Here is a 25,235-nt window from a genome sequence, read left to right on the forward strand (position 1 = left end):
TTATGTATCACTGGCATTTAATTAATTAGTTAATCTATTTGTTTACTTATTATAGAGTTATTTATTTTTATTGGAAAGGCTGATTTACAGAGGGAGAGACAGAGAGAAAGATCCTCCATCCATTGGTTTACTCCACAAGTGGTTGCAATGGTCAGAGCTGAGATGATCTGAAGTGGGCACAAGGATCCAACGTCTTGGGCCGTCCTCTACTGCTCTCCCAAGCCACAAGCAGAAAACTGGATGGGAATTGGAGCAGCTGGGAAACGAACTGGCACCCATATGGGATTCCAGGTGTGCAATGAGAAGATTTAGCCAGTAGGCCATCTGGCTGGGCTCCAATCACTGGTATGTTAGAAAGAATAGTTTAGAAGAGTCAGGCTTATTGTTAGGGAATCATTAGTAGTGGCTGCCTTCCTTCAAACAAAATTAAAAATTTGCAAATCTTTTCAATTAAAAATATAAAATTAAATGGACAAGTACAAATTAAAGAAGCTCTAGAAAACATGTTGAGAACCTTAAATAATCAAAATAAACAAAACAAGCCATGCAGTGGGCATTCAGTGTAGTACTTAGGGTGCTGCCTGGAACACTAGTGCTGTACATCAGAGACTGGTTCTAGTAGCAGTTCCTTCACTTCTGATACAGCTTCCTGCTAAGGCACATGTTTGAAGACAACAGATGACAGCATAAAAACTAAGTCCCCATGACCCATAGGAAAGTTCCAGACTTAGCTCCCAGCTCCAGGCTTCACCTTACCCCAGTTTCAACAGTTGTAGACATTTAGGAATTGAAATGAGCACTGGATTTCTGTGTCTTTTGAAAACAAACAAACAAACAAAAAACATATGTAAATACCAACATTTCATATACTTACCATAATTCAGAATCTGCTACTTTTGTTCCAAATCCCAAATCAATTTTGCCATATGTAAATTGTTGTTCTATCAGAGTAGTACACTTGATAGTAGTCAGAATTTTTGCAATATGCATTTTCAGGGTATCATCTCCACACAGAGGTAAGTTTTGTTAAGATATATAAACAAAAATACTCAAAATGCTTTGTATAATACTTAATAACACTTAAGATGACTTTGTGCGGGCCCAGTGGCGTGGCCTAGTGACTAAGGTCCTCGCCTTGAATGCGCCGGGATCCCATATGGGTGTCGGTTCTGATTCCGGCAGCTCCACTTCCAATCCAGCTCCCTGCTTGTGGCCTGGGAAAGCAGCCGAGGATGGCCCAAAGCCTTGGGACCCTGCACCCGCATGGAAAATCAAAAGAGGTTCCTGGTTCCTGGCTTTGGGTCGGCATAGCACCGGCCGTTGCAGCTCACTTGGGGAGTGAATCATCAGATGGAAGATCTTCCTCTCTGTCTATCCTCCTCTCTGTACATCTGACTTTGTAATAAAAATAAATAAAATATTAAAAAAAAAAGATGACTTTGTGCAAATTGTCTTATCACTGCTATCCAGTATAATTATTACTATATTAACTCCATGGCACATTAGAAAAGTAGAGATCAAATTTCTTTTAAAAAACTGGTAAGAGATGGACCGCATCAAACATTTCTAACTCAAATGCAAAACAGAGAGAGGACTTTTCCCCACTAGGGACAACAACAGTTTGATAAATATTTGCTGAATTAAAAGAAGTTAATGCAACCCAGGAATGCTCATTTCATCATAAAAACATTTATGCTATGCATGCTTTTATTTTAAAAAGGCAAGTTACAAAAAAACAAAACAAAAAAACTCAAACAAAAATCTCAGCAATTCTTTCAGTACTCTTATATCTGATATATATTCTCCCAACAAATAAAAGAGCCCCCAAATTATTTATGGGCAGCAATTTTTTCAAAAGCAAACACGGGGAGCAGCACTGCAGCATAACAGATAAAGCATCCCAAATGTACTGGCATGCCATATGGGCACTAGTTTGTGTCCCAGCTCCCTGCCAATGGTCTGAGAAAAGCAGAAGATGGCTCAGATGTCTATAACCTGCCATATATATGGGAGACCTGGAAGATGTTGTCGACTTCCTCCCATCCAGCCCCGGCCATTATGGCTACCTGGGGAGTGAATCAACAGATGGAAGTGTGCTCTCTCTCTGCTCACTTCTCTGTAACTCTTTCAAGTAAATAAATCTCTTGAGGATAACAAGCAGTAGGACTAATTAGTTCACAACATACCTCTAGATATCAAACTGTCACAACTATTCCACTCAAGTTTAACACATTTTGTAAAATGCACTTGTTTAAAACATTTACAGAGAAAAACAAAAACAATAAAAACTTAAAAACTTTCTCTACAGTTTAAACTTTAGTTCAGTGGTTCTCAATACATGAGAACAATATGCAGTATCATAGTACAATGAAAAAATGCTTTAATGTTTATGAGAGCAAAGGATATTTAATAAAACTTCAATGGCCTTTACCATCCTTTCACACTTTTTTCGCATTAAGGCCTCATCCATATTTTGTTCTGTGAATTGAAGCTGATCAAGAATTGACGGCAGCAGAAGAGTCACAAAATGGTCAGCCAAGGAACAGTTAGCGGAGTCTATGACATCCTGGAGAATCAGCCACCACGAACAATTAAAATTAAGACGCAATACAGAACACATAAAGAGTCCTCATTAAGTCTAACTGTGTCTTTGAATCTCTTATATTTACTTCAATACTCTATTGTTTCAAGTCTCTTACTAAAATTATCTAAAATTCACCTTTTGAAAGTCTTGAGGGAAATTAAAGCTTTTTATAAGACATTTTTAATAATATTGTGACTTTAAAAACTACTCTACATTTAGAAGCATTTACTGAAAAAAAAAAATCCCAAATATTTTAAATGCAATAGTAACACTGAACAAGACATATTTATCTTAAGTCTCCAAACTGCAAATAATTTCTAGGAATCTCATAAACTATTCAAAATCAACATAAAATAATTTGTGCATAACCTTTAATGAAAATAGATTAGTTTATTTCAGTGCATAAAGATACATTCTTATTAATTTGATAGAAAGGAAAAAACATGTTAACCTGAGTAACACTATCACTGATTCTACTGATAAAAAGCTCAGCCATTTCATGCTTTTTATAAAATGCAATTTCCATGGACTTTTTCAAGTATCCTCATAAGTCACTATAAATACACTTGTGCCAAGGGACATTAAGGTAGGCTGGATGATAGGAAAAACAGCACAGAACAGTGAATTCCCCAACAGAATTTACGAGAAGGTAAAAATCATGGTCTGTATCCTATGCCTAAGTACAGTGGATGCCATCTGCCAATTCATTTCAATATTAAGTCAATTTACTCAACAGTTAATAAAACAATATAGTATCTAATGAGATGGAGACAATGTGTTCATACAATAACCAATCAGAACCTCATTAATAACTTTGCTCATTACTACAGAAATGGGTAGGTATAAGCTCTTTAGTGAAAGTATGCAAAATATTAATAGATGTGACTGTCAGGAACAAAAATCTAGTAAGTTATAGTCTAGTATGATTACTAACAACTGTAAGATTTTTCCCAAAATCTATCAACACTTGGAAGTTTGCTATGAATTCTACTAAAAACAAATTGAGCCATGAAAGCAGAAAATCAGTATCATTCTATTACCTCAAATATCTCCTTGAACAACTCCAATGCCAAAACAGAACAGGTTTCTGATCCCTCCAAAGGTTGGCTTATCCAACGAAGTAAAGCCACATTAGGTTCTAAACATTTAGACCGGCTTCCCAGAACAGAGCTGCCAGATGGTGACTGTTCAAACATCATCTGAGTGAGCACATGGCGAAGCTGAGTCACTGAACAGAAGGCAAGAAGTAATTCTAAAACCTGTGCAATATAAAGTCTTCAGTAAATGTCAACTTAGACTTCAAAACACAAAGCAAGCATACGATGAGGCTCAAAATGCCATATATTAAACAAAATGCACTCTAAAACAAAAATCAAAAGTAACTTCCAAGTTACTAATTACGTTCCTTTGATAGTATTTAAACACAAATATCTTTTCTAAGTAACAAAAATGAAGCTAAAGTAACAAAATGAGAATTAACAATATGATTAGTAATACTTTATGGGCCACAAAATTATCAGTTTAAAAAATTAGCCTGGTATAGACATATTGAATTTTGCACCTCATCTGAGGATGCCTTAGCAGGGCCACACTACATTTTGCAGGCTCGAAGAGGTGACCAGACCCCCCCACCTTGCCTAAAACCTTACTATGTCTGCATACTGCACCATCATCATGCTTATTATCTCCCCTACTGTATCCTTTCCTCTTTGCAGAATAAGTTGGGCCTTTTCCTGTTATGTTTTACATCAACTTACTGAGCTTAAGCAGTAAGCAAAAATCTTCCCTAACTTTTGAACATTAAAAAAAATTTTTTTTCAAAAAAAGAAAAGGAATCTCTTTGCCTATCAACCAATTTTCTAACTTTGTGACTGCTTACTGGAAATTATGATTTGTTACAATCAAATTGGTAGTATCCAATTTTAACAGGATTCAGCCCAATGGCATCTACTGTAACAAATGATAAACAATACTTGATTTATTCATTTAAATATGAAAGGTAGTACTTGATTTGTCTCTATTCTCAGAACTTGTTACTGTATAGGCAGTACAAACACATGGTTCCAAAATCAAACACTGAATTAACTATAGGTCCTGAGGATAAACAGTGTTACTATCTTATTCCATATCTCACTACAGGCATGTTATTAACATACAAGCAGATAGCTTTATATTAGTTTCATTACATGCTAAGAATAAACAAATAAAACAGTACAAAGCTAGCTGAATTTTCCCCAGTGTCCATAACTATGTGTAACTAGCAACCAGATAAGCAAATGGAACTCTAACTCCAGGACCCATATACATCTTCTCCTAAATATCTTAAATAGGTAATTCTCTCCACTAGATTCATTAACAAATAGATTAATTTTATCTTTTTATCTTGGTTATTTTGGATCTCACCATTTCCAAATTTAGTTGTCAGTCTGCAAGTTTATAAAGAAAAATCTGTCTATCAATTGACACCTAATGTAATCTTCTACACACACATACATGCACACACACACACACCCCCTGTCTGGCTTCTATAGCTTAGCCTTATGGGAGACTCACCCACATTGTTACATGTAGTTGCATTTTTATTGTCACTGCTATGTAGAATCTTAATGTGAAAATACACAGTGACTTATGTATTCCCCTACTGAAGACATTTGGACTCTTTACAATTCTAAGGGATTAGGAACAATCTCAGCGGGGGCATCTGAGGAATGAAACAAGATGGGAACTCTTCTGTTTCTACCTCAGAAATAAAAAAGATTAAAAAGAGAAAGATGATGCAATAGATTTTTGATAGTTACTCTATCAAAGAAAGGAAGTTTTCTTTTACTCCTGGTCTCCTAATCATAAGTCAACATAAAATTTATTACCTGTTTATTTTTTCATTAATGAGATGAGAATATGATTTTTCTGCTCCTTTCTATTAATGTGAGAAGGTAATTCATTCTCATATGGTAAGCAACCACTGCATTCTTGGGAAAATTCACAATTGGTAATGAAACATGATGTTTTCATATCATTGGTTTTGACTAGATTAGATGTGTAAAATAGTTTGTTCATTCAAAATACTGATCTATAATATTCATTCCTTGTAGTGTACTTTTCAGGTTATAACTGACCTTATGATCGAACAAGCCTATGCAGTATTAAAAAAAAAAAAAAACTCTACAAGTTTTTCCCCTACAACAAGAAATTAAGATGAAGACACCACTAAGTGAGTGAAAAGGCAATTCACAAGAGGAAAATTTAGGATGTAATCTACATCCCAAAATAACTGGTATATATGTGAGAAAGGCAGATAAAGCATTAAAAAAACGAGCAAGAAATTAACAAGCACTTTAACAAGACACAAAGGGGTAACAAGTATGTGAATGCATTATTTTACTGATCATTGCTGAAGCACAAATTTGAAAAAAATGATATTACTCTACAACTATCAGAAGGATTAAAACGAAAAAGATGGGAAACATAAAGCACTTGAAAGTATGCGCAATGACAAAATCTTCATATACAGGTATAACGAAATCCTTTCTATTTCACAGTGTCTACTGTATATATGTATACTCTATGACACAGAAATTTCAGTTCAAGGTAAAAAGCTAACGTAGATCTGTTCATAAGTCTACTAAAAGCTATACAGGATGTGATAAATAAAGGATAATTTATTGAACCCAAATACATCAAAAAAAAAGATTAACTATGAAATGCAAATGCATTTTGCAACATAGTATTGAACAAAAATATCTGGATTCAATATTTATGTGTACATATATATTTCTCTATTTACATAATTGCAAAATTAGGAAAAAATACATTATTAATAGTCAATATGCTTCTAACCCTTAGTAACGGTAAGAGATAAGAAGTGGTAGGGATTGATTAAACACGATCACAAGAGGGTTATAGGACATCAATTATATACTAATTTCTGATCTAGAAGTTGCATAACTGCTTCGATTTGTAATAATTCAGAGACTGGTGCAGTTCGCTTCTTCTATACATAACACTTTTTAGAGCTTAAAAAAAGTGTCACGTTTTTACCTACCTTTGAAGAAGAATCAGGATCCTTTCCATTGAGAAGACTAAGTACTTGACTAAGACATGAAGAAAAGTGCTCATACCTAGGTTTAAAAGTATATCCCAAATAATCATGCGACAATTACACTAAGAAACTGATGCAGCTAAAAGGATTTATCTACAAGATGTATATAAAATTAATTTCTTTTACGCATTTACTTATTTGGACTCCTAGTACAGAATACCACCTTTAAAGTCCTTATAAAGCTTATACAGGTGCCCCTAAATCCATCCAAAGTTAAAAAGGCATTTAATATACCATACCCACCAAAAACCATGACTTACCAATACAATTACACTATAAGAGCACCAGCTGTTTACCCACGATTTATGAATGGCAGGCTAATTCTCTGCCCTGTAGTGCTGGCATCCCATATGGGCAAAGGAGGATGGCACCAAACCCTTGGGCCCCTGCACCCACGTAGGAAATGTGGAAGATCCTGGTTCCTAGTTTTGATTAACTCAACTCTGACCATTGTAGCCATGTGGAGGGTGAACCAGCAGATGGAAGTCGTCTCTGTTCTCAAGATTAAAACTCGAAAAGAACACTGAATTCTATTATATCTATATCTATCTATCTATCTATCTAGATAGATAAAGCTATATACATATAGGGCCCGGCGGCTTGGCCTAGCGGCTAAAGTCCTCGCCTTGAAAGCCCCGGGATCCGAGAGGCGAGCCGAGGGCTGCGGGAGAGGACGTCTAGCTCGGATCCCGAACCCAGTCCGCCATGTGCCCATGGCTCATGGCGGGCTGGGCCCGGACATGCCTGGGTGCGGCCTGCTTCCTTCTGGGGTGAGTACGCCGAGGGGGGAGGCCTCCGTGACTGGGCATGTCCGGGACCCACCCAACACCCTCATTGGGTGGTGGGTGAACGGGATTGGGGAGGGGCGCAACCTCGGGCCTGCAGGATTTAACTTCCGGCTGCCAGAGGCGAGCCGAGGGCTGCGGGAGAGGACGTCTAGCTCGAATCCCGAACCCAGTCCGCCATGTGCCCATGGCTCATGGCAGGCTGGGCCCGGGCGGCCAGTGCGCCATTTGGCGCCAGGCTGAGCCTGCTGGCCGCCCGGCCGGGGAGCTCTGGGGTATTGGACATCTGAATCGCTGCTGAGATAGCTCTAGAGTGACCCCACTGTTTCTGGGATCTGAGTCAATCCTAAAGATTCCCAATGCCAGTAACTCTTCCTTTGAAGAACTTCCAATCCCTTAATAATGCTGAGCTTTGAACACCTATCAAGTAAAAGATAAGCTCCGGCTTGTGTAGCAGGCTGGCACCTAATGGTCCTCGGAGCAACCACGTGTAGGTGCGTGATTTACAGCTAGGAACGGTCCCAATCTGGGAAGCCACAGCTGGGATGAGGTTCCCACCAAGGGGTGTATGTGCTGGAATGGGGGCTGCGTTCTATCTAGGAAACAGTTGCAGTCACCCGAGGCACTAGTGTGGGCTGGGATTGGATGCACCAGGCCGGTTCAGATCCCAGCACCATCTGGTGTTATGGAGAAACAGGGTAGATGTGGGACTGACTAGGCTGGGTCTCAATCCCCTTCTGAGCCATGTGTGAGCTGTATGTGGGTATGGACGAGCCATGGCTGGGCTGAAACATCCAACAACAAGAGTCAGAATGGGGTGAAAGCCAGCCAGGAAAAGCCACTGTTCCTGCTAGGACAGGAGGTGAACTGAGTAGGGTTGGCTCAAGAACCCCCTGGCAAGCGCAAAATCTGGCATTGGGAGGGGTTCTGATGGAGGAGCCTGGGCAACTCCTCTGGCAGGACACAGTCCCTGCAGGTAAGCGCGAGAAGCATGATTGGAAACAGCCCAGAATAGGCCATGGAAAGTTTCCCACTGGCATGCATTCAGCATGGGTCAGGAGCAGGCCAGGCTGAATCAGTTCATGTCATCCTCTGGCAAATCCGATCACCAGAACAGAGTGTGGAATGGGCCGGGTTTGGTTGCGACAAAACCAGTACACATTCTGGAACGCCAGGGCGTGGTTGCCTGTACTGGATATGAATGCAACACCCATCCAGCACACGTGAGATCCAGGAAGGGAGGGGCAGAGCTGGCGGGGGGGTTAAGGGGCTGGTCCCCTCGCTGGACAACCACTCCCACTGGAGAGTGTTGGCTGGGATAGAGACAGACACGACTAAGCAAGGCTACAACACCTGTGCGCTGCATGTGGACAAGATCAGGGCCACAGCATCAGCTGGCAGAAGCTGGCACTGGGGACTAATTCTGTCGAGTCAAATCACAGGACCACCTAAAGAGTGCATAAACCGGGACAGAGAGACCTGGGAGGGAAAAAGTGGGTTCCCCCTTCTTGGGTCACTATTCCCGTGGGAGGGCATGAAAACTAGGACGGGGGCTGGGATGGCTAGACAGAGGCACTCAACAACATCTGTGAGGGCTGGATGGTTGAGTCGATTAGATAGAACTAAGCTTTAATACCCATTGACAAGTACCAGAGCCAAATGGGATGGGGGACAGACTGGTCTTCTGCTACACAAATTGGCAAACCAGGGTAGGGGGCAGGCTTGGTGGGGGTTATTGTGGGTCGCCCCGACTAGGCTGCAGCTCCCACTGGTTGATGTAAGGGCCGAACCAGACTGGACTGCAACACCCATTGGTTCCAGTGCAACTCGGGACTGAAAACAGAACCAACACAGCAATTGCAACCACCAGCTGATCAGGGTGATGGACTGTGCCGGGCCCTGTGCTTGCTAGAACATACAAGAATCTGGTCTGGGAATACATCAAAGTATCTTTGGAGATCTCCCCACTTGAACTGCTGGACTCAGAATTCTAACCAAGAAAAGACAGAAGACAGAATAGGACAATCATTCATCTCAGCTACATGTTGGCAGCGAAATATGGGACAAATGGAGACTTCATGATGGACCATATCAATCAGTGGACCACCTCATCGAGCGAAACTGGCAGTGACTCATAACTGGAGAACTATTAACTCCACTTGAGCACATATCTCAGAGCATGCCCCACATATGGGACTTGGGGTGGGCGGGAAACCGGGTGGGGCTTCTCCCTCAATACCCCCTTTTACCTCAGATACATGATGGAAACAATATGGACATAATAGCGTTGCCCACCTCCCTATCCCCCTGAACCTTTTTTTTTTTTTTTTTTCCCTTCTCTTTCTTGATTTTCCTTCAACTATAGTTAACTATGTAAAGATTGTCAACAATACAATAAAATGGATTATATATAAAAAAAAAAAAAAAAAAAAAAAAAAGAAAGCCCCGGGATCCCATATGAGCGCCAGTTCTAATCCCGGCAGCCCCACTTCCCATCCAGCTCCCTGCTTGTGGCCTGGGAAAGCAGTTGAGGACGGCCCAATGCATTGGGACACTGCGCCCGCGTGGGAGACCTGGAAGAGGTTCCAGGTTCCCGGCATCGGATCGGCGTGCATCGGCCCGTTGCGGCTCACTTGGGGAGTGAATCATCGGACGCAAGATCTTCCTCTCTGTCTCTCCTCCTCTGTGTTATGTCTGGCTGTAATAAAATGAATAAATCTTTAAAAAAAAGAAGCTATATACATATAGCTCTTGCTCCAATGGAAAGTCAAAAACCATATCTCAAACCACTGTAAGCTTAAGGTCACCTGGACATAAAATGTGGAACATACATTTTATTGCTATTTGGTCCTGCCATTTGAAACACAATGGTTCATATATTAAATAAATCATTAAAATTTTTAAGAACTTGATTGCCTTAAAAATATTATGCTCAGTTAGTGAAATTCAAAGATCAAAGTCATATGCTAATAAACTAATAATATGATCACTTATTTCTAAATAGCATCTAAAATCACCAGGTATTAAAATAAGTTCTATAGTTAACAGAAATACTAGGCAGCCACCTTGTTATACAACTCTAGGAAATTTCAGACCAGAGAAGAATCATTCATAATCTATGTAACTGAGTACATTCTAGACTAGGGAAAATTATAACTTGTTAAGGAGTTCATGGTCTAAGAATGGAGGCAAAAATATTGATTAATAAAGTAAGGTAAACTACAGTGGAATGATAAATGTATGTGATGCTATAAACAGAGGATGGGTAGAAAATCCAGACTTGACAGGGTAGTCCTAACCAGGCAAGACTTCCTGGATTTGAATCTCAAAAAGAATAAGATATAAGGCAATGCAAGATCTCCCCCTCTATGTCCTCCTCTCTGTACCGCCACCTTTCAAATAAAATAAATAAACGGGAAAAATTATCTTAAAGTATTCCTGATTCTCAATGGAAATATGACACAAAAACTAGCAGTAGACAAATGACATATCATCACTGGCCAAGCCGGAGATTCTGTTTACTGGCTGGTATGACCTCACAAAATGAGAAAATAAAACATTAAGACTATGGTAAAATTTTGATGTCCATTTTGAATAGAATATACATCAGATTTTTATTTACTTGAAAGGTAGTGTTTCAGAGAGGTAGAAATAGATTTTCCATCTGCTGTTTCACTGCCCTAATGGCTACAATAACCCCAGGAGCCAGATGTCAGGAACAGCAAAATGGGGGTAGTTGGCCAATTTCCACTGCATTCCCAGGCACAGTCCCAGGGAACTAGAACCAGCACTCATCTGGGATGCCAGCATTGCAAGCAGGATTACTAGCTGTACCACATGGCAAGTTTTAGACACTGCAGATTTTAGGAAGCTTATGCAGTTTAAGGAAAAGTTGAAAGTTGGACATCTTTATATAAACTAAAAAAACAAAATCAGTCAATCATGTGAAAATAGTTGATGGAAGAGACTAAATTCGTAGAATAGTAGGACATGATTCAAAGAGCATGAAACAGAATCACATTCACAGACACTGTTTCTCTTCAGGCAAATTTGTGAAATCCAATCAGATGGGATTGCTTCTTCTTGGGATTTTGCTGAATAATAGAACAGATAAGCAAAGGACTTGCAAGAATTGGCTGAAATTCTAGGTTAGACAGAGAATGAAACTAAGAGGTTTACAGAATGAGTGCTCAACTAATTACTATTTTTACCTTTTTACAAAAGACTTATTTATTGAAATGACAGATTTGTATAAAGAAGGAGAGACAGAGTAAAAGATCTTCCATTCACTGGTTCACTCTCCAAGTGGCTGCAATAGCTGGAGCTGAGCATATCTGAAGCCAAGAGCCAGAAGATTCTTCTGGGTCTCTCAAGGGATCACAGGGTTCTAAGGCTTTTAGCCATAATCTACTGCCTTCCCAGGCTACAAGCAGGCAAGTGGATGGGAAGTGGAGTGACTGGCACACAAACCAGTGTTCATATGGGATCCTGGCACATGCAAGGCAAGGATTTGGGCACTGACCCATCGCATCAAGCCCTTAACTAACCTCTTAATGATGCTAAATCAAATTATCAAAATTATCAAATTATCCTTTAGTTTTTCTGATTCTGTTTACTATGAAACTTAAACAAACACTATCTGGCAGGATGAATATGCAGAAATACTCATTTTTCTCTATACTTGTACGGTTTCAATTAATTAGGCACAAGCTCAGGTAAAACTATTGAATATAAAATTCCAGAAACAAACAGTACAAAAGTTTTAAATCGCATATTGTTCTAAGTACCATGAAGAAATCCTGTGCCACCCTACTCTGTTCTCTTGGGATATGAATTATCCCTTTGTCCACGTTACTTATACTACCTATCTGCAAGTTCTAAACAGGCACACTGTTTATCAGACTGTCATGGAAGGTACCACAATGCTTATGTTAAAAGCAACTCATAGTTTACTTAATAATAGCCCCTATGTCCAAAAACAGTGTTGTTGGCACTTTGAATTGCTAAGAGAAACTGCAAAATGCTTCTTTTTTAGTGATTAGGTTAAAGATCCCTACCTTTTTAAGAGAGAAAAAATATGTTCTGAGATGGCTAACATCTATGTTAAGAACAAACCTTCTATATGTAAAGTTCTTAGGAAACAGTTTGTGTTAGTTTTGTTGTCACATCTTAAATTGCAAGAGGGGCCAGTAACAGTGGCTATGTGAAGCTGCTGCCTGTGATACCAGCAGCCCAGAGTGGTACTGGACCACGTTCCAGATGCTCCACATCACATTCATGCCAGCTATGCCTGGGCAACTGCCACTGCTGAAAATGTCTGCATTTTGGACAATGACACAACCCATCTGATTCAGACAAAAACTGAAATACCCATATGCACCCCTGCTTTACTTTTACATTTCAGTTCACTCAGGAAAACAAAAACTATGGGAGTAAAGTAAATTAAAACATTTCAACTTAGTCTTTAACTTGGCCTACACTAAAGTAGAATCCAAGACCACCACTTCTAAAATGTCACTTTATCAGAAACACGTTGTGGTTAAGTAAAATAATAAAGGCCTAAAATTTACTAAATTAAGTCATACCTGGTAAGATAATCAGCAATTTTAGGATTCTTAAGGAGATCCATCAGTAGGTCAACCGAATACTTTCTAGTCAGTGTCCCATCACCATTTATGAGAATATTAAATATTAGTTGAAAAGTCTGATGAATGTTTCGAGCATGGAATAGCTTAAAAACAAATTAAGTAAATCACAAATTGTAAGTTAATAACATCATAAAATGTAAAAAGCCTCAAAGAGTAAAAATGTTAGAAACCATACACCTCTTAAGCAAAAAAAAAATCGTCTTTACCTTTTCCCCCACCTCTTCATTTAAAGTCAAACTGGACAATATCGAAAGTGCAAATACAACCACAGTTAAGCTACTATGAGCCAAGAAGGCTATAAGTGTTCGATAAAGTGATTTCACATTGCTCTGAGGAAAAAAAACACAATTAGAATGAAAAAGTTTAAGTTTTACATTTTCCTTCAAAAAAGTAAATCTGCTACAGAGTGACAAAACTTACAATAAGCATCATATCAATTTTATTAAGAAATGATTATTACTTTTTTTTAAACAAAGATTTATTCATGTATCTGAAGGGAAATGTGGCAGAGAGAGGGGGTTCAGAAAGAGTGATACCTTCCATTCACTGTTTCACACCACAAAAGCTGAGATTGGGTCAATGTAAAGCGAGAAGCCAGGAACCTTCCCTAATCTTTTATGTGCATGGCAAGAGTCCAAGTACATGGCCATCCTCAGTTATCTTTCAAGCACATTAGGAAGTTGGGTGGGAAGTGCAATTGTGTAGTCAAACCTGTACTCCGATGTGCAGTATGGGTGTCCAAACCAACACACCACATCTGCCCAAACACTTCTTTTATATTAACTTAAATAGCTCCCTATAATACTTAAGATAAGCACATCGGTATTCCAACTCTATATTTCCTTTGAACTCTTAGAATTCATACCCTGCTTTACTACCAAGGAATTATTATTTTATTACTATTATTTTAAAGACTATTTTTTTTATTTCAGATACACAGACAGGAGGAAAAACAGAAAGAACTTCTATCTGCTGATTCACTACCCAAGAGGCTGCAACGGCTAGAGCTGAGCTGATCCGAAGCCAGGAGCCAGGAGCTTCTTCTAGGTCTCCCATGCAGGTGCAGGGTCCCAAGGCTTTGGGCCATCCTCAACTGCTTCCCTAGGCCATAAGCAGGGAGTTGGATGGGAAGTGGTGCAGAGGGGATTAGAACCAGTGCCCATATGGAATTCTAAAGTGTGCAAGGCAAGGACTTCAGCCACTAGGCTACCATGCTCAGTCCAGAATTATCATTTTAGGGAGGGAAATATAGAAGAAATTTAATTCCTAGTAGTTTGTACATCTTCACTAATTTTTCTTTCTGAAAATGCTGCTTGTTTATAATAAACAACCTCTGAATTTCCATTTATCAGGAATCTAAATTTCTCCTTTGCAACATTAATCTTATAAAACTGGCAATCAGTGGTCAGCTCTGCTCCCGATTCCAGCTTTCAACATGGACCTCAGGGAGCTAAAGTAACAGCTCAACTGATTGGGTCTCTCTTCCACGTAAGGGACATGGACTGAGTTCCAAGCACCTTGCTTAGGGCCTTCATGTGGTGGGCATTTGAGCAGTGGGCCAGTGGGTGGTGGTCTGCTCACTCTCTTGCTTAGTCATTCTATTGCTTACTCATTCTCTCTCTCTGCCTCTTAAATAATTAAATTTAAACAATATAATGAAGGTGATGGCAGTGTGCTTTAAGCTCCATGTCAGCATCTTCCATCTAAGTGATAGTTTTAGTTCTGGCTGCTCCACTCTGATCCGGTTAACTGATAATGTTCCCGAGGAAGCACTGAAAAATGGAGCATCACATGGACTCCAGCCATCCGCATGGGAGATGAGGTTGGAGTTTGAGACTTCTGACTCTGGCCTGGTCCAGTCTGGCTGTCCTGGACATTGGGAACCAGCAGATCTGTTACTCTGTGTCTTTAAATAAATTAATCCTTGAAAAAGAAGAAAAAGAGGTACACTCATAATTATGTGAAAAACAAGAAAATACTCAGCAAATTAAATATTTTGTGTTATATAATTTAGGGTAGTAATTAACTGTCAAATTTGCTTATAACCATTCTGACTGAAGACATGATTCTAGGAGTTAGCCAGATTTCTTCCTGTATTTATGCACCCACAGGTACAACTGTAGTGAGGAGCTGTTTCTAACTGGAATTATGAATAGTTAGCCTTTATAAAATTTGCCTACTAAAAACGGCAAGTTTTCTTTTCCTGGGAACAGAAAATATATTGTACACATAAATATTTTCATACTAACAGCTCTCCACTCTTCCCCCCCTCTTCTTTATAAAGCTTTTTGAAACACTATCACAGCTCAAAAATAAAACTCTAACTTTAAAAAACAGATCAGGTACCAGTACTGTGGCCTGTGCGTTAGGCTACTGCTCACAACAAGGACACTTCATATCAGAACAATGGTTCCCGCCCTGGCTGTCCACCTGAGATCCACTTTCCTGCTACGATGCCTAGGAAAACAGCAGAGGACGGCCCTAGTGCCAAGCAATCTCCCAAATTAAGAAAAGTAATGTGCAGCCATTTGGGTAGTGAACTAGTGAATTAAAGATCTATCTGTGTCTCTCCTTCTATATGAGATATTTAATCTAGTGCCAAACAACTCTAAATATTGTACATGGAAATTTTCTACAAAACATTTTAAAGTATAAATTAAATTTCTTGATTTAATTTATTTCAAAAAGTAGCTCAGTTCACTTCATTTTAGGGTCTTCACTTATTCCAGCCCCAGGCACTTGACACTTCTGCTCACTCAGGATCTTGCTGGCAGAGGTACCATTGACAGTGCAAACACAAGAGTGAAGTAAATAGGCCTCCTAGGGATATTTTAACTTTTGTTATGATATAGATAACAATTTATGGGTTCTCAAATGACAAATAAAAGGATACAAGAAAAGGGAAAACTTGTACTCTTCAATACAACATACACAAAAGCTAGAATGCTTCAAGATATTCGTATGTCAGTTTCAGTTTCCATTAGTTTTGATGGATCAGTTGAACAATATTTAAGAATTCTCATTATATTTTTTAAACAAAAATACAAGTACTATTTTCTCTAAATATACAATCTATTACAAATCAAGTAAAACTTGAAAAAATTCTGTATCTTACCAAAGTCTTTATGTATGTTTGAACAGAAAGATTATGCCGACAAAGATTTGCCAATAATCCCAGACAAGGCATTGTTAATTCATCTTCAGAAGACTGACTGTTGTGTTGCAATATTTTAAACACAAAGAATAAAAACAGTATTAATTCTAAATTAGTCAAGTAATAGAGCAATGGAACATGTAAATTTTTATATGCAAAAAAAAACCTAACATCAATGAAAGTTCAGAATAGTACTGACCACTTTTACGCTTTAAAATTAAATTACTCCACTCAGTTGCATCAGCATCAGTACTATTATTCTAAGTCCCACATAAACACAAAATTCTTATTTTATGCATTTGTTGGGCAAAAAAACAATTCCTTCCATAAATTCTTTTTGAAAATTATACCCGTTTTACAACATTTGATTTGGAGTGATCTAAGGAGCAAATAAGACTCACAGTGTCATTCAGTTAAAAGTTAGCAAACCATTATGCAAGAAAAAGTGAGCTGCCATGTGGTTTCAGCTTAAAAACAATAGATTATCTTGTTACATGTTTGGTTACATACTCACATATGATCTATCAGGTACATAATTAATTCATCTATGTTGGCACCAGACTGGAACATTTTGACATTATAAGTTAACCTCTGCAAAAGTTGAATACACTGTAAATAAGAAAAGAGTCATGACTATAAACATAAAAACACACTGCTTCATCATGAGAACATATAGCACCATTTTAGATGGCAGAGGCCAGGGCAAGAACTTCCTTATTTCTTAAAAAATGTATTTTCCTTGAACGCATACAAAATAACAAGACTACTAATAAGCTCAGGGTCCCTTTCTTGTTTATACATTCTATACATTTTTTCTCAAATAGAACATAATCTCCAATTTTGTTCACTTAAATTATCTTTAACTTGAATATAGGTTCTGCTGATTCACCCACACATCATCATCATCATCATCATCATCATCAATCTCAAGATAATTTTCTTTTACATGTTAATACCATTAAAAGTTCATGTTGCTTTAATTGATGATGTCTTCCTGTCTTACAAGTAATGCCTGTTTAGATTCAATTAAATGTAATGGGAATGAGAACACGGAATCTGTACTAAGACTAAATCTATAGCTTTACCTTTTATAGGATGTTTCCTTAGCAGAATACACTTGAATCCAATTCAAATTACTATTTTAATATGAATAATTTACATTTCAAAATGAAAACATTTGTGTTTATAATTCAAAGCAGTGATATTGCAGAACTGTACTTCTTCAATAATGATGCAGGATGTGGGAAAGCTTCCCTTCTCTTGAAGTATTTAAGAAGTGATACATGTGTGTGAGCTAGCTCTTACTAGTGAGAATTGTGCCTAATCACATAGTATTATTCCAGCAAATACACTCTGCATTAGCAATTTACAACAACTACTCTCAATTTTTATCTAAGAATAGGTATGAAAAGATAGTAAACTGTGCAGAAGTACATACCTGTAAAAACACTGAGTCATTGTGGCAGGTGCTGCTGCGACAGATCACTCCTGCCAGGACACTGTTCAGGTTATATGTATTCTGAAGGCAGTCTCTGGTTTCATTGTCCACAGCTGTTAAGACAGTAAAACACACACTGTTTTAAAATAAGATCTTCAGGAATAAAAAAAAAAAAAGCATTTTTACCATTAAATAAGTATAATATAACAATTTTTGTTTAGCAATCGAATTCAGAGGTTCATATGATTTCTCAATATTAAAAAAAAAATTAGTGTTACATGCTTGTAAATATTCATTAAGAGGATATCATTTCAATTTTTCAATGAACCTGAAATATCTCTACAAAGTGTGCTAACTAAAAAACTATGTAATTTATAAGTGAAAATATTATCACTTAAAATATTTTAATGTATTTAAATGCTGAAAGACAATCATTCAAACTACAAGTTGGATTAGCAGTTGCAGTGTTATTTCAAAAACAATTTAGTAATGGCTATCAAACTTTAAACTAATCTGACACTCTCAGAATTTATCCAAAAGCATATAGATGCATCATGTGATTGATTTTAACAGAGAAACTTCAAAAAGTACATGTGTCCACCATTAGGGGGATGGCTGCATAAATTATAGTATCCTTTAATTACGGCAGTTAGCCATTGAAGAAACATTATCACGCAGGAAGGATTAAGTCACCACCTGCAATGTAGGCTCCTCTCTGGGCACTTCAAGTCCCAGCTGCTCCACTTCTGATCTAGTTCCCTAATGGCCTAGGAAAAGCAGTAAAAAACGGACCAAGTACCTGTGACCGGGCTGCCCACCTGGGAGACCTGGGAGCAGCTCCAGGCTTCAGTGGACTTCCGCCCAAGGCTGTCACGGCCATTTGGGGAGTAAACCATGTAGATGCATGCTTTCTCTTATTCTTTGTCACTTTGATTTTCAAATAAAAAAAATTTTTTTTTTTTTAATTTTTAGAAGATTTATTTTATTCTTATTGCAAAGTCAGATACAGAGAGGAGGAAGACAGAGGAAGATCTTTGGTCCGATGATTCACTTCCCAAGCGGCTGCAATGGCTGGAGCTGAGATCTGAAGCCAGGAGCCTGAAACCTCATCTGGGTCTCCCACATGGGTGCAGGAACCCACGACTTTGGGCCGGCCTCCTCTGCTTTCCCAGACCACAAGCAGGGAGTTGGATGGGAAGCGGAGCTTCCAGGATTAGAACACGGAATTCCAGCGCATGCAAGTGAGGACTTTAGCCACTAGGTTATAGTGCCGGGCCCAAACAAATAAATCTTAAAAACATATAGTAACATGGGAAATGGTGCTGGGTATCATCATTCATGTTAAAAATGATCAAATAAAGATCTAATATGATTTATAGTAGCACAGAGAAATCTAAAAAAACACGTATTAAATTGTTAAATAAGATTTTATACTCAAAGGTAGAAATGATGTGTTATATCTATACTAATTTGATAATCACTAGCTTCTATATGGCTATTTAAATTTAGAATAATTAAATAGCACTCCACTACTAAAGAAAATTCTATTGGACTGTGCTTATGTTTATTAATAATTCTGTATCAGTGGATTTTTTTACATTAAACATTCATAGATTTTACAATCAAATATAGATATATACGCCTACCCAAAAATTGGGGGTGGGTAGGGAGAGAACTGACTATCACATGAAAGTTAAAAACTAAAAATGAGAAAAATAAACAATGCAGCACCAGTATTTTCTTTCTTTCTTTTTTTTTTTTTTTTAAGATTTATTTATTTGTATTGGAAAGTCGGATTTACAGGGAGGGGAAACAGACATATCTTCTATCCGCTGGTTCACTCCGCAAGTGGCCACAACAGAGCTGAGATGATTTGAGGCCAGGCTTTGGGCCATCCTCTACCACTTTCCCATGCCGCAAGCAGGGAGCTGGAAGGGAAGTGGAGCAGATGGGATAGGAACCAGTGCTCACCCGGGATCCTGGCATCTGCAAGGGGAAGAGTTGAGCTGCTAGGCTAACGTGTCAGGCCCAACATCAGTACTTTCACTCTTAAGTTCAATGATTCCTTAACTACTACATATTTGCCTTTGAATGGTATAATTAACACTGACATTAAGTATATGTGTGGATCTTTTCATCAGCATTTTTAAACTCACAAGCAGGCCATATCTTCCTAAAGTCCATTCTGTTCAGTAGAACACCTAATTTTTTCTTTCAGGTGTCTTTGTCCAACAATTTAAAAAATGCTACATAGGAGAACATTCTCCATTAAAGACATGCACAAGGTATAAAAGTTCTGAGAAGCTCGGCATGAAATCTTTAAATGCCAATCATTCCCTAAGAGATTATTCTAACTAAATCTGTACTTTGAAAAGGTTGAATTTATGTTTGAAAACAAAACAAAGAAACAAACAAAAAAAGAGTGAAATTAAATGCATTACCTAATTGAGACAGTAAACTGATAATACTTAAGATCAACGAAGCACTTATGTTTGGGTCTTCAAGGAGTTCTACCAGGCAACTTAAGCATTCACTTGGTAATATCTGATTTGATGTAAACAGCCGTGTGAGCTTCTGTCCAGAAATTACCTATAAACAGTGACCCAAATGTATTAGTTAAAAGTTGATTCTACTGATTAGATTTTGAATATCATTGGGAGCAGGCCCTCGGAACACATTTCTCATCAGAGTTGTGAATTAAAGCTTGAAGCACGGCTCTACCCATGTTTCCAGTCCCTTTTCTGTGACAGTTCACACCTACCAGGGTTCCCACCAAGATGTTTTGTCATTTGCTGCTCTTAGTACAAACAAAACCAAACTGGTCATCTGATCTGAGATTTCAATCCTCCAAAAATATGAAATTATTTACTTCAGGTATTTCATTTTAATGCAAAAAGTAACAGTGAAGGTGATAATTTTCACCTCTTCTCTGTTTCACATAAAAAAAAAATTCTTTCAAGGTGTGACTGCCACCTTCTACAATCTAGAAAATGTATATTGTATCTGCCTCAAAGATCACCTACACCTTGCATTACTTTTATAATATTGTCTATTTCAAGTATTAGTAAGTTTTGACTATCCAGACTACAACAGAAAAATAAATACACAAATCTGTACTCCAGTGTCAATATATTTCATGTATAAATGAATTCCAAGTTCACTTATTCCATTTATTTTGCGGAAAGAAAATGATGTCCAGGGTGAAATTATGAGATTACTCCAGCCCCTTCCCAAAGGCAACACATGAGCTCAGAAGTTAAGATTATGGAGAACTCTGAGAGAAACCTTTTCAAGCAGACAGAAAGGCACTGAGAAATTTCATTTTCAATCATTCCATTTTTATTATGTTGTTATAGCCTAGAAATTGCATGGAAAGAAGGAAGAGTAGGAAAGAGAAGGAAGGGAAGGGAGAACAGGGGTGTTGGAAGAAGGGAAGTAAAGTTGAGATTCAAACACTAAAATGAGTTGTCAAAAAGCATAAAATGTCCCACAAATGTATTCATTACTTTTTTCCCCCATAATGATCAAAAAAAGGGCATTAGTTAGTTTTGAATTAGACCAAACCTACTCTAAATACTGAATTTTAAAAGGCCAGGTCTAGGCTGGCTTTGCAGCTCACTAAATTAAGCTGCAGCCTGCAGTGGTGGCTTCCCTTAAGGGCACAGGTTTTAGTGTCAGCTGATCCACTTACATATTTTAAAGATTTACCTGTTTTTATTTGGAAGGCAGATTCACAAAGAGAAAAGAGAGAGATCCTCCATCTGCTGGGTCATTCTCCAAATGGCTGCAAAGGCCAGGGCTAAGCTGATCTGAATGCAGAAGCCAGGAGCCTCGTTCAGGTCTCCCAGATGGGACTCAAGGACCTGAGCCATTCTCCACTGTCCTCCCAGTACATAAGCAGGGGGCTGGATTGTAAGTGGAGCAGCTGGGACTAGAATCAGTACCCATACGAGGTGCCAGCAATACCAGGTAGAGGATTAGCCTGCTGAGCCACCACGCTGTCCCCAGCTCCGCTCTGCATCCTGCTCCCTACTAATGCATTGGGAAAGCAGCAGGCATCAGAGACCTGGAAGAAGCTCTAGGCTCCTGGCTTCAAACTGACGCAGTCCCATCCTTGATACCTATCTGAGAAGTGAACCAGCAGATGGACGACATCTGTGTCTCCCCCTCTCTCTGTTAACTCTGGTTTTCAAATAGATGTCTCAAACAAACAAATAAATAAACAAGCTGGAAAAACAAGTCAAATATGAAATATCTGAAAATAGGTACTCTGAAAATGTTTCTTTTCCCTATTTATGAATCAGGCCCTCCAAAAGGCTAAGACATTTTCTATTTGAAACAATGTTAAAAATATATTATACTTGCATTAAAACATATACAGTTGTTGTTCTTCTCTTTTGGCATTAGCTCTTTTCAGTTTGCTGCCACAAGCTAAAACAGCAGACACTGCCAGCCATGCAGGTTTCACTCCATCAGGGAAGATAGCCCTGGGGATGGGAGCGGAGACAGAGAGAGAGAGAGAGAAGAGTGAAGGGGGGGAGTCTTCTGCCTTCTTGGCAGGAAGGGGCTCCAAGGGAACACAGAGGAGGAAAGCAAGAAGAATGGCATGCATGCATGCTCATGGGGAAGTGTGCCTTTATGGCTGGGTGGGTATCACTGGCCCTGACTGACTGGTGGATAAGGCCAAGGGAGGGCTGTGAGGGATTGGTAGATGCAGTGGTAGCTGGGTACTAGGCGGAGGGGCTGTAAGGGATTAGTGTATGGACAGGGCAGTCACATAGGGTACCAGGAGGTTAAGTGGATCAGTGGGAACAGTTATAAAATTTCAGCAGATTGGTGGAGAACAGGGTTGCAAGGTTACAGCAGACTGGCAGACAACAAAATTCGAACCTAAAAGGTGGCAAATCTTAAGAAGCCGAGACCTAAGAGAAGCACATATGTTAAGAGGTGACAAGTCCAAAATGGCAGGGTTTTCAGGGCAGATGTTCGAGTCACTCCTCACAATTGTAACCGGAAAAATGTATAAAATAAGTTTTTATTTTGTTTTACATTTAAATAATTGGCAATTTTCACACCTCTTTTTTTTAAAAAATAGAAGGAGCCAAGAGCCAGGAGTTTCTCCCAGGTCCCCCATGTCTGTGCAGTGGTCCATGTACTGAGGGATCAAATGCTGATTCCACAGGCATATTAACAGGGAGCTGGATCAGAAGTGGAGTAGCCAGGACGGGAATCAGCACCCACGTGGGATACTGCCATCACAGGTGATGGTTCACTTGCTACAGTGCTGCCCCAATGTTACCGAGATATAGGTCCGAACCCAGGGACAAGCATACTTCAAACAGAATATTTGGCAGGCCTGATTTATAAATACGGAACAGAACAAAAACCCATTTAATATACTCTAGTACCTGTACTACTCATAATCACCTCTCTATAACAGATGAATTTTCCTAATCTTAGGAACATTGGCCTTTTGTCACAGAATTAACATGAAGTTATTATTTAAAAATTATGTTCAACTGTAGGTTAATAAAGGAAAGCTGTGACTGTGTTAGTGATAATGTGAATGCCTTGAATGCATCATCTAGGACAGCAGGAGATTAACAGGTTAAAACCAACAGATCTATACAGAAATCAATGAGAAATAATAGGAAGAAGCCAAAACAACTCATCGCTTTACGATTACAAACTATGAACAACATATTTTAGTAAAGAAAATGAATTATGATTACTATTAAGGATGAACTGCTTGTTAAAGAGCATTGAAATACACAGCCTTGACAGTAACATGCATGGCTGGACATGCAAGTCATTATGTTGAGTGAAATAAAGGAAGCACAGAACGCATTTCGTGATCTCCTTGATATCTGGGGTCTCACTGAGAGCAATCTACGAAGGTCTAAGGACGCTTCTACGGTAGGTCGACCTCAGTGTACTGCATTACATGTGTCTATCAGAAAAAAAAAAAATTTAGGCAGCAATTTGAACGTTTTCACCACAAAATAAAGTGCTAAATGCGTAAAGATATTGACACATTGAAAGTGCAAAACACATGTAAACACATGTACCAAAGCATTCGTTTTGTAAGTCTGTTACAAAAAATTTAAACAACTTTAAAAACCACAATCGAAGGTCATTTTTTAAAGTAGGAGTTCAAATAAAAACAGTAAGCAACGCATTCAGAGCATAAACCACGCAGCTAGATTGAACAAATTTTAAAATCCTAGCACCTTGACATGTCTGTCCCAAGAAGATCGGTTAACCGGGAGGTCTTGGTTTCAGTGAAAAAACGAAAACAAGGGAGCAAAGGAACATGGGACCAAGCCCGAACTTTGTCCAGTGCCTAAGCGGCCAGCCTCCATTTCCAACCCCATGTCCCACATCTCGGCCTCCCAGGGCTTTCAACTGGCGCTCATCCCTCGCCCTCTCTCCGTCTGGAACTGTTTTATTCCATGAAGCAGATCTAAGCAGAGGGTTTCAGCCCTCCTCTTCCTCTCGCCCCATCATCCCCTCCCACTGCTCTTCCCCCAGTTCTCTCTCAAGCGAGCTGAACTCCAGTAGCTGTCGGCAGCACCGAGGACACCAGGGTGGGGTCTCGTTTCCCAGGCCGGTACTCGCACCCCTGGATGGGGTCTCGTTTCCCAGGCCTGCTCGCACCCCCAGAACGCGCGGCTAAGGATGGACAGGGCTGGAAGGCCCTGCTCGTCCCCCAACCCGCGGCGCCTCACCTCCAGGTGCCGCAGGAGCTGAGTGGCGTTGGCCTCGGACTTAACGGCTTTGTACTGACTGATGGTCAGGAGCAGGGACTTGAGGCAGGCGGTGGAGTCCATGGAGACCGGGGTCCAGCCGGGGAGCCGGCCGAGGGTCCACCGCCACCGGGACGCTCCAAACACCCGGCGCTCGCCGCGCTTTTTTTGAGTTTCGGCACCGCCCACCCTCCCTGTCCCGGCGGCTTCCGGTTCCGGGCGGCCGGCGGGGCCCGCGGCGGCTCGCGGGAGTCATGCCGGGTGGACAGGCGGGAGGCAGCGTCGGGCTCTGCGGATCGGTGGAGGGGCAGGAGGCGGCGTCGGGCTCTGCCGGTCGGTGGACGGGCAGGAGGCGGCGTCGGGCTCTGCGGGACGGGGAAGGCGTGGGGCGCCCACCCCAAGCTTCTCTCCCAGAGTCCGCGAGGTTTCAGATCCCGTGAAGGGACAAGTCTCGCGAGAAATGTGACTGCGGCTGGAGCCGCGGAGGGGCGGTTAAGCGCCAGGGGGTTGTGGTGGGTCTGTGCCCTGGTGTCCGTGAGCTTCCTCGGCCTGCGGGGCGGATGGCCGGGTGTCCCCTTTAGTCGTCCTGCTGTGCCAGACACAGGATGGCTTTGCCCTAGTCTAGACGCGGTGAGGAGCTCGGAGGAGAGGCCTGGGGGCCCTGGGCTTGGGGGCGGGCGGAGAGGGGCTCCGAGTCGGCGTCCGGCCGGGCTGGCCAGGCCAGCGGCCACTCGGCCTGAGGTCGCCGGGGTTGGGCGCCGAGCTGACCACGCCTTCACTC

At 40.0% G+C, this 25,235-nt stretch overlaps 1 protein-coding gene across 1 annotated transcript in view; it reads right to left on the reverse strand.

Annotated features, from left to right (window-relative positions):
* Positions 1-24,699, reverse strand: part of CIP2A (cellular inhibitor of PP2A) — a 44,088-nt gene extending 19,389 nt beyond the window's left edge. Inside the window, exons 1-11 of the mRNA XM_004593211.4 lie at positions 24,437-24,699; positions 20,150-20,297; positions 17,709-17,821; positions 16,785-16,879; positions 16,232-16,328; positions 13,323-13,445; positions 13,054-13,199; positions 6,627-6,702; positions 3,625-3,843; positions 2,407-2,566; positions 875-1,016 (exon numbers count right to left, since the gene is read on the reverse strand). Coding sequence (XP_004593268.2) covers positions 875-1,016; positions 2,407-2,566; positions 3,625-3,843; positions 6,627-6,702; positions 13,054-13,199; positions 13,323-13,445; positions 16,232-16,328; positions 16,785-16,879; positions 17,709-17,821; positions 20,150-20,297; positions 24,437-24,538 — 1,421 coding nt within the window. The 5' untranslated portion in view covers positions 24,539-24,699. The remainder of the gene's footprint in view (positions 1-874; positions 1,017-2,406; positions 2,567-3,624; positions 3,844-6,626; positions 6,703-13,053; positions 13,200-13,322; positions 13,446-16,231; positions 16,329-16,784; positions 16,880-17,708; positions 17,822-20,149; positions 20,298-24,436) is intronic.
* Positions 24,700-25,235: the final 536 nt, after the last annotated feature.

This window comes from Ochotona princeps, chromosome 3 (assembly GCF_030435755.1).
Source record: "Ochotona princeps isolate mOchPri1 chromosome 3, mOchPri1.hap1, whole genome shotgun sequence".
NCBI classification, from domain to species: domain Eukaryota; kingdom Metazoa; phylum Chordata; class Mammalia; order Lagomorpha; family Ochotonidae; genus Ochotona; species Ochotona princeps.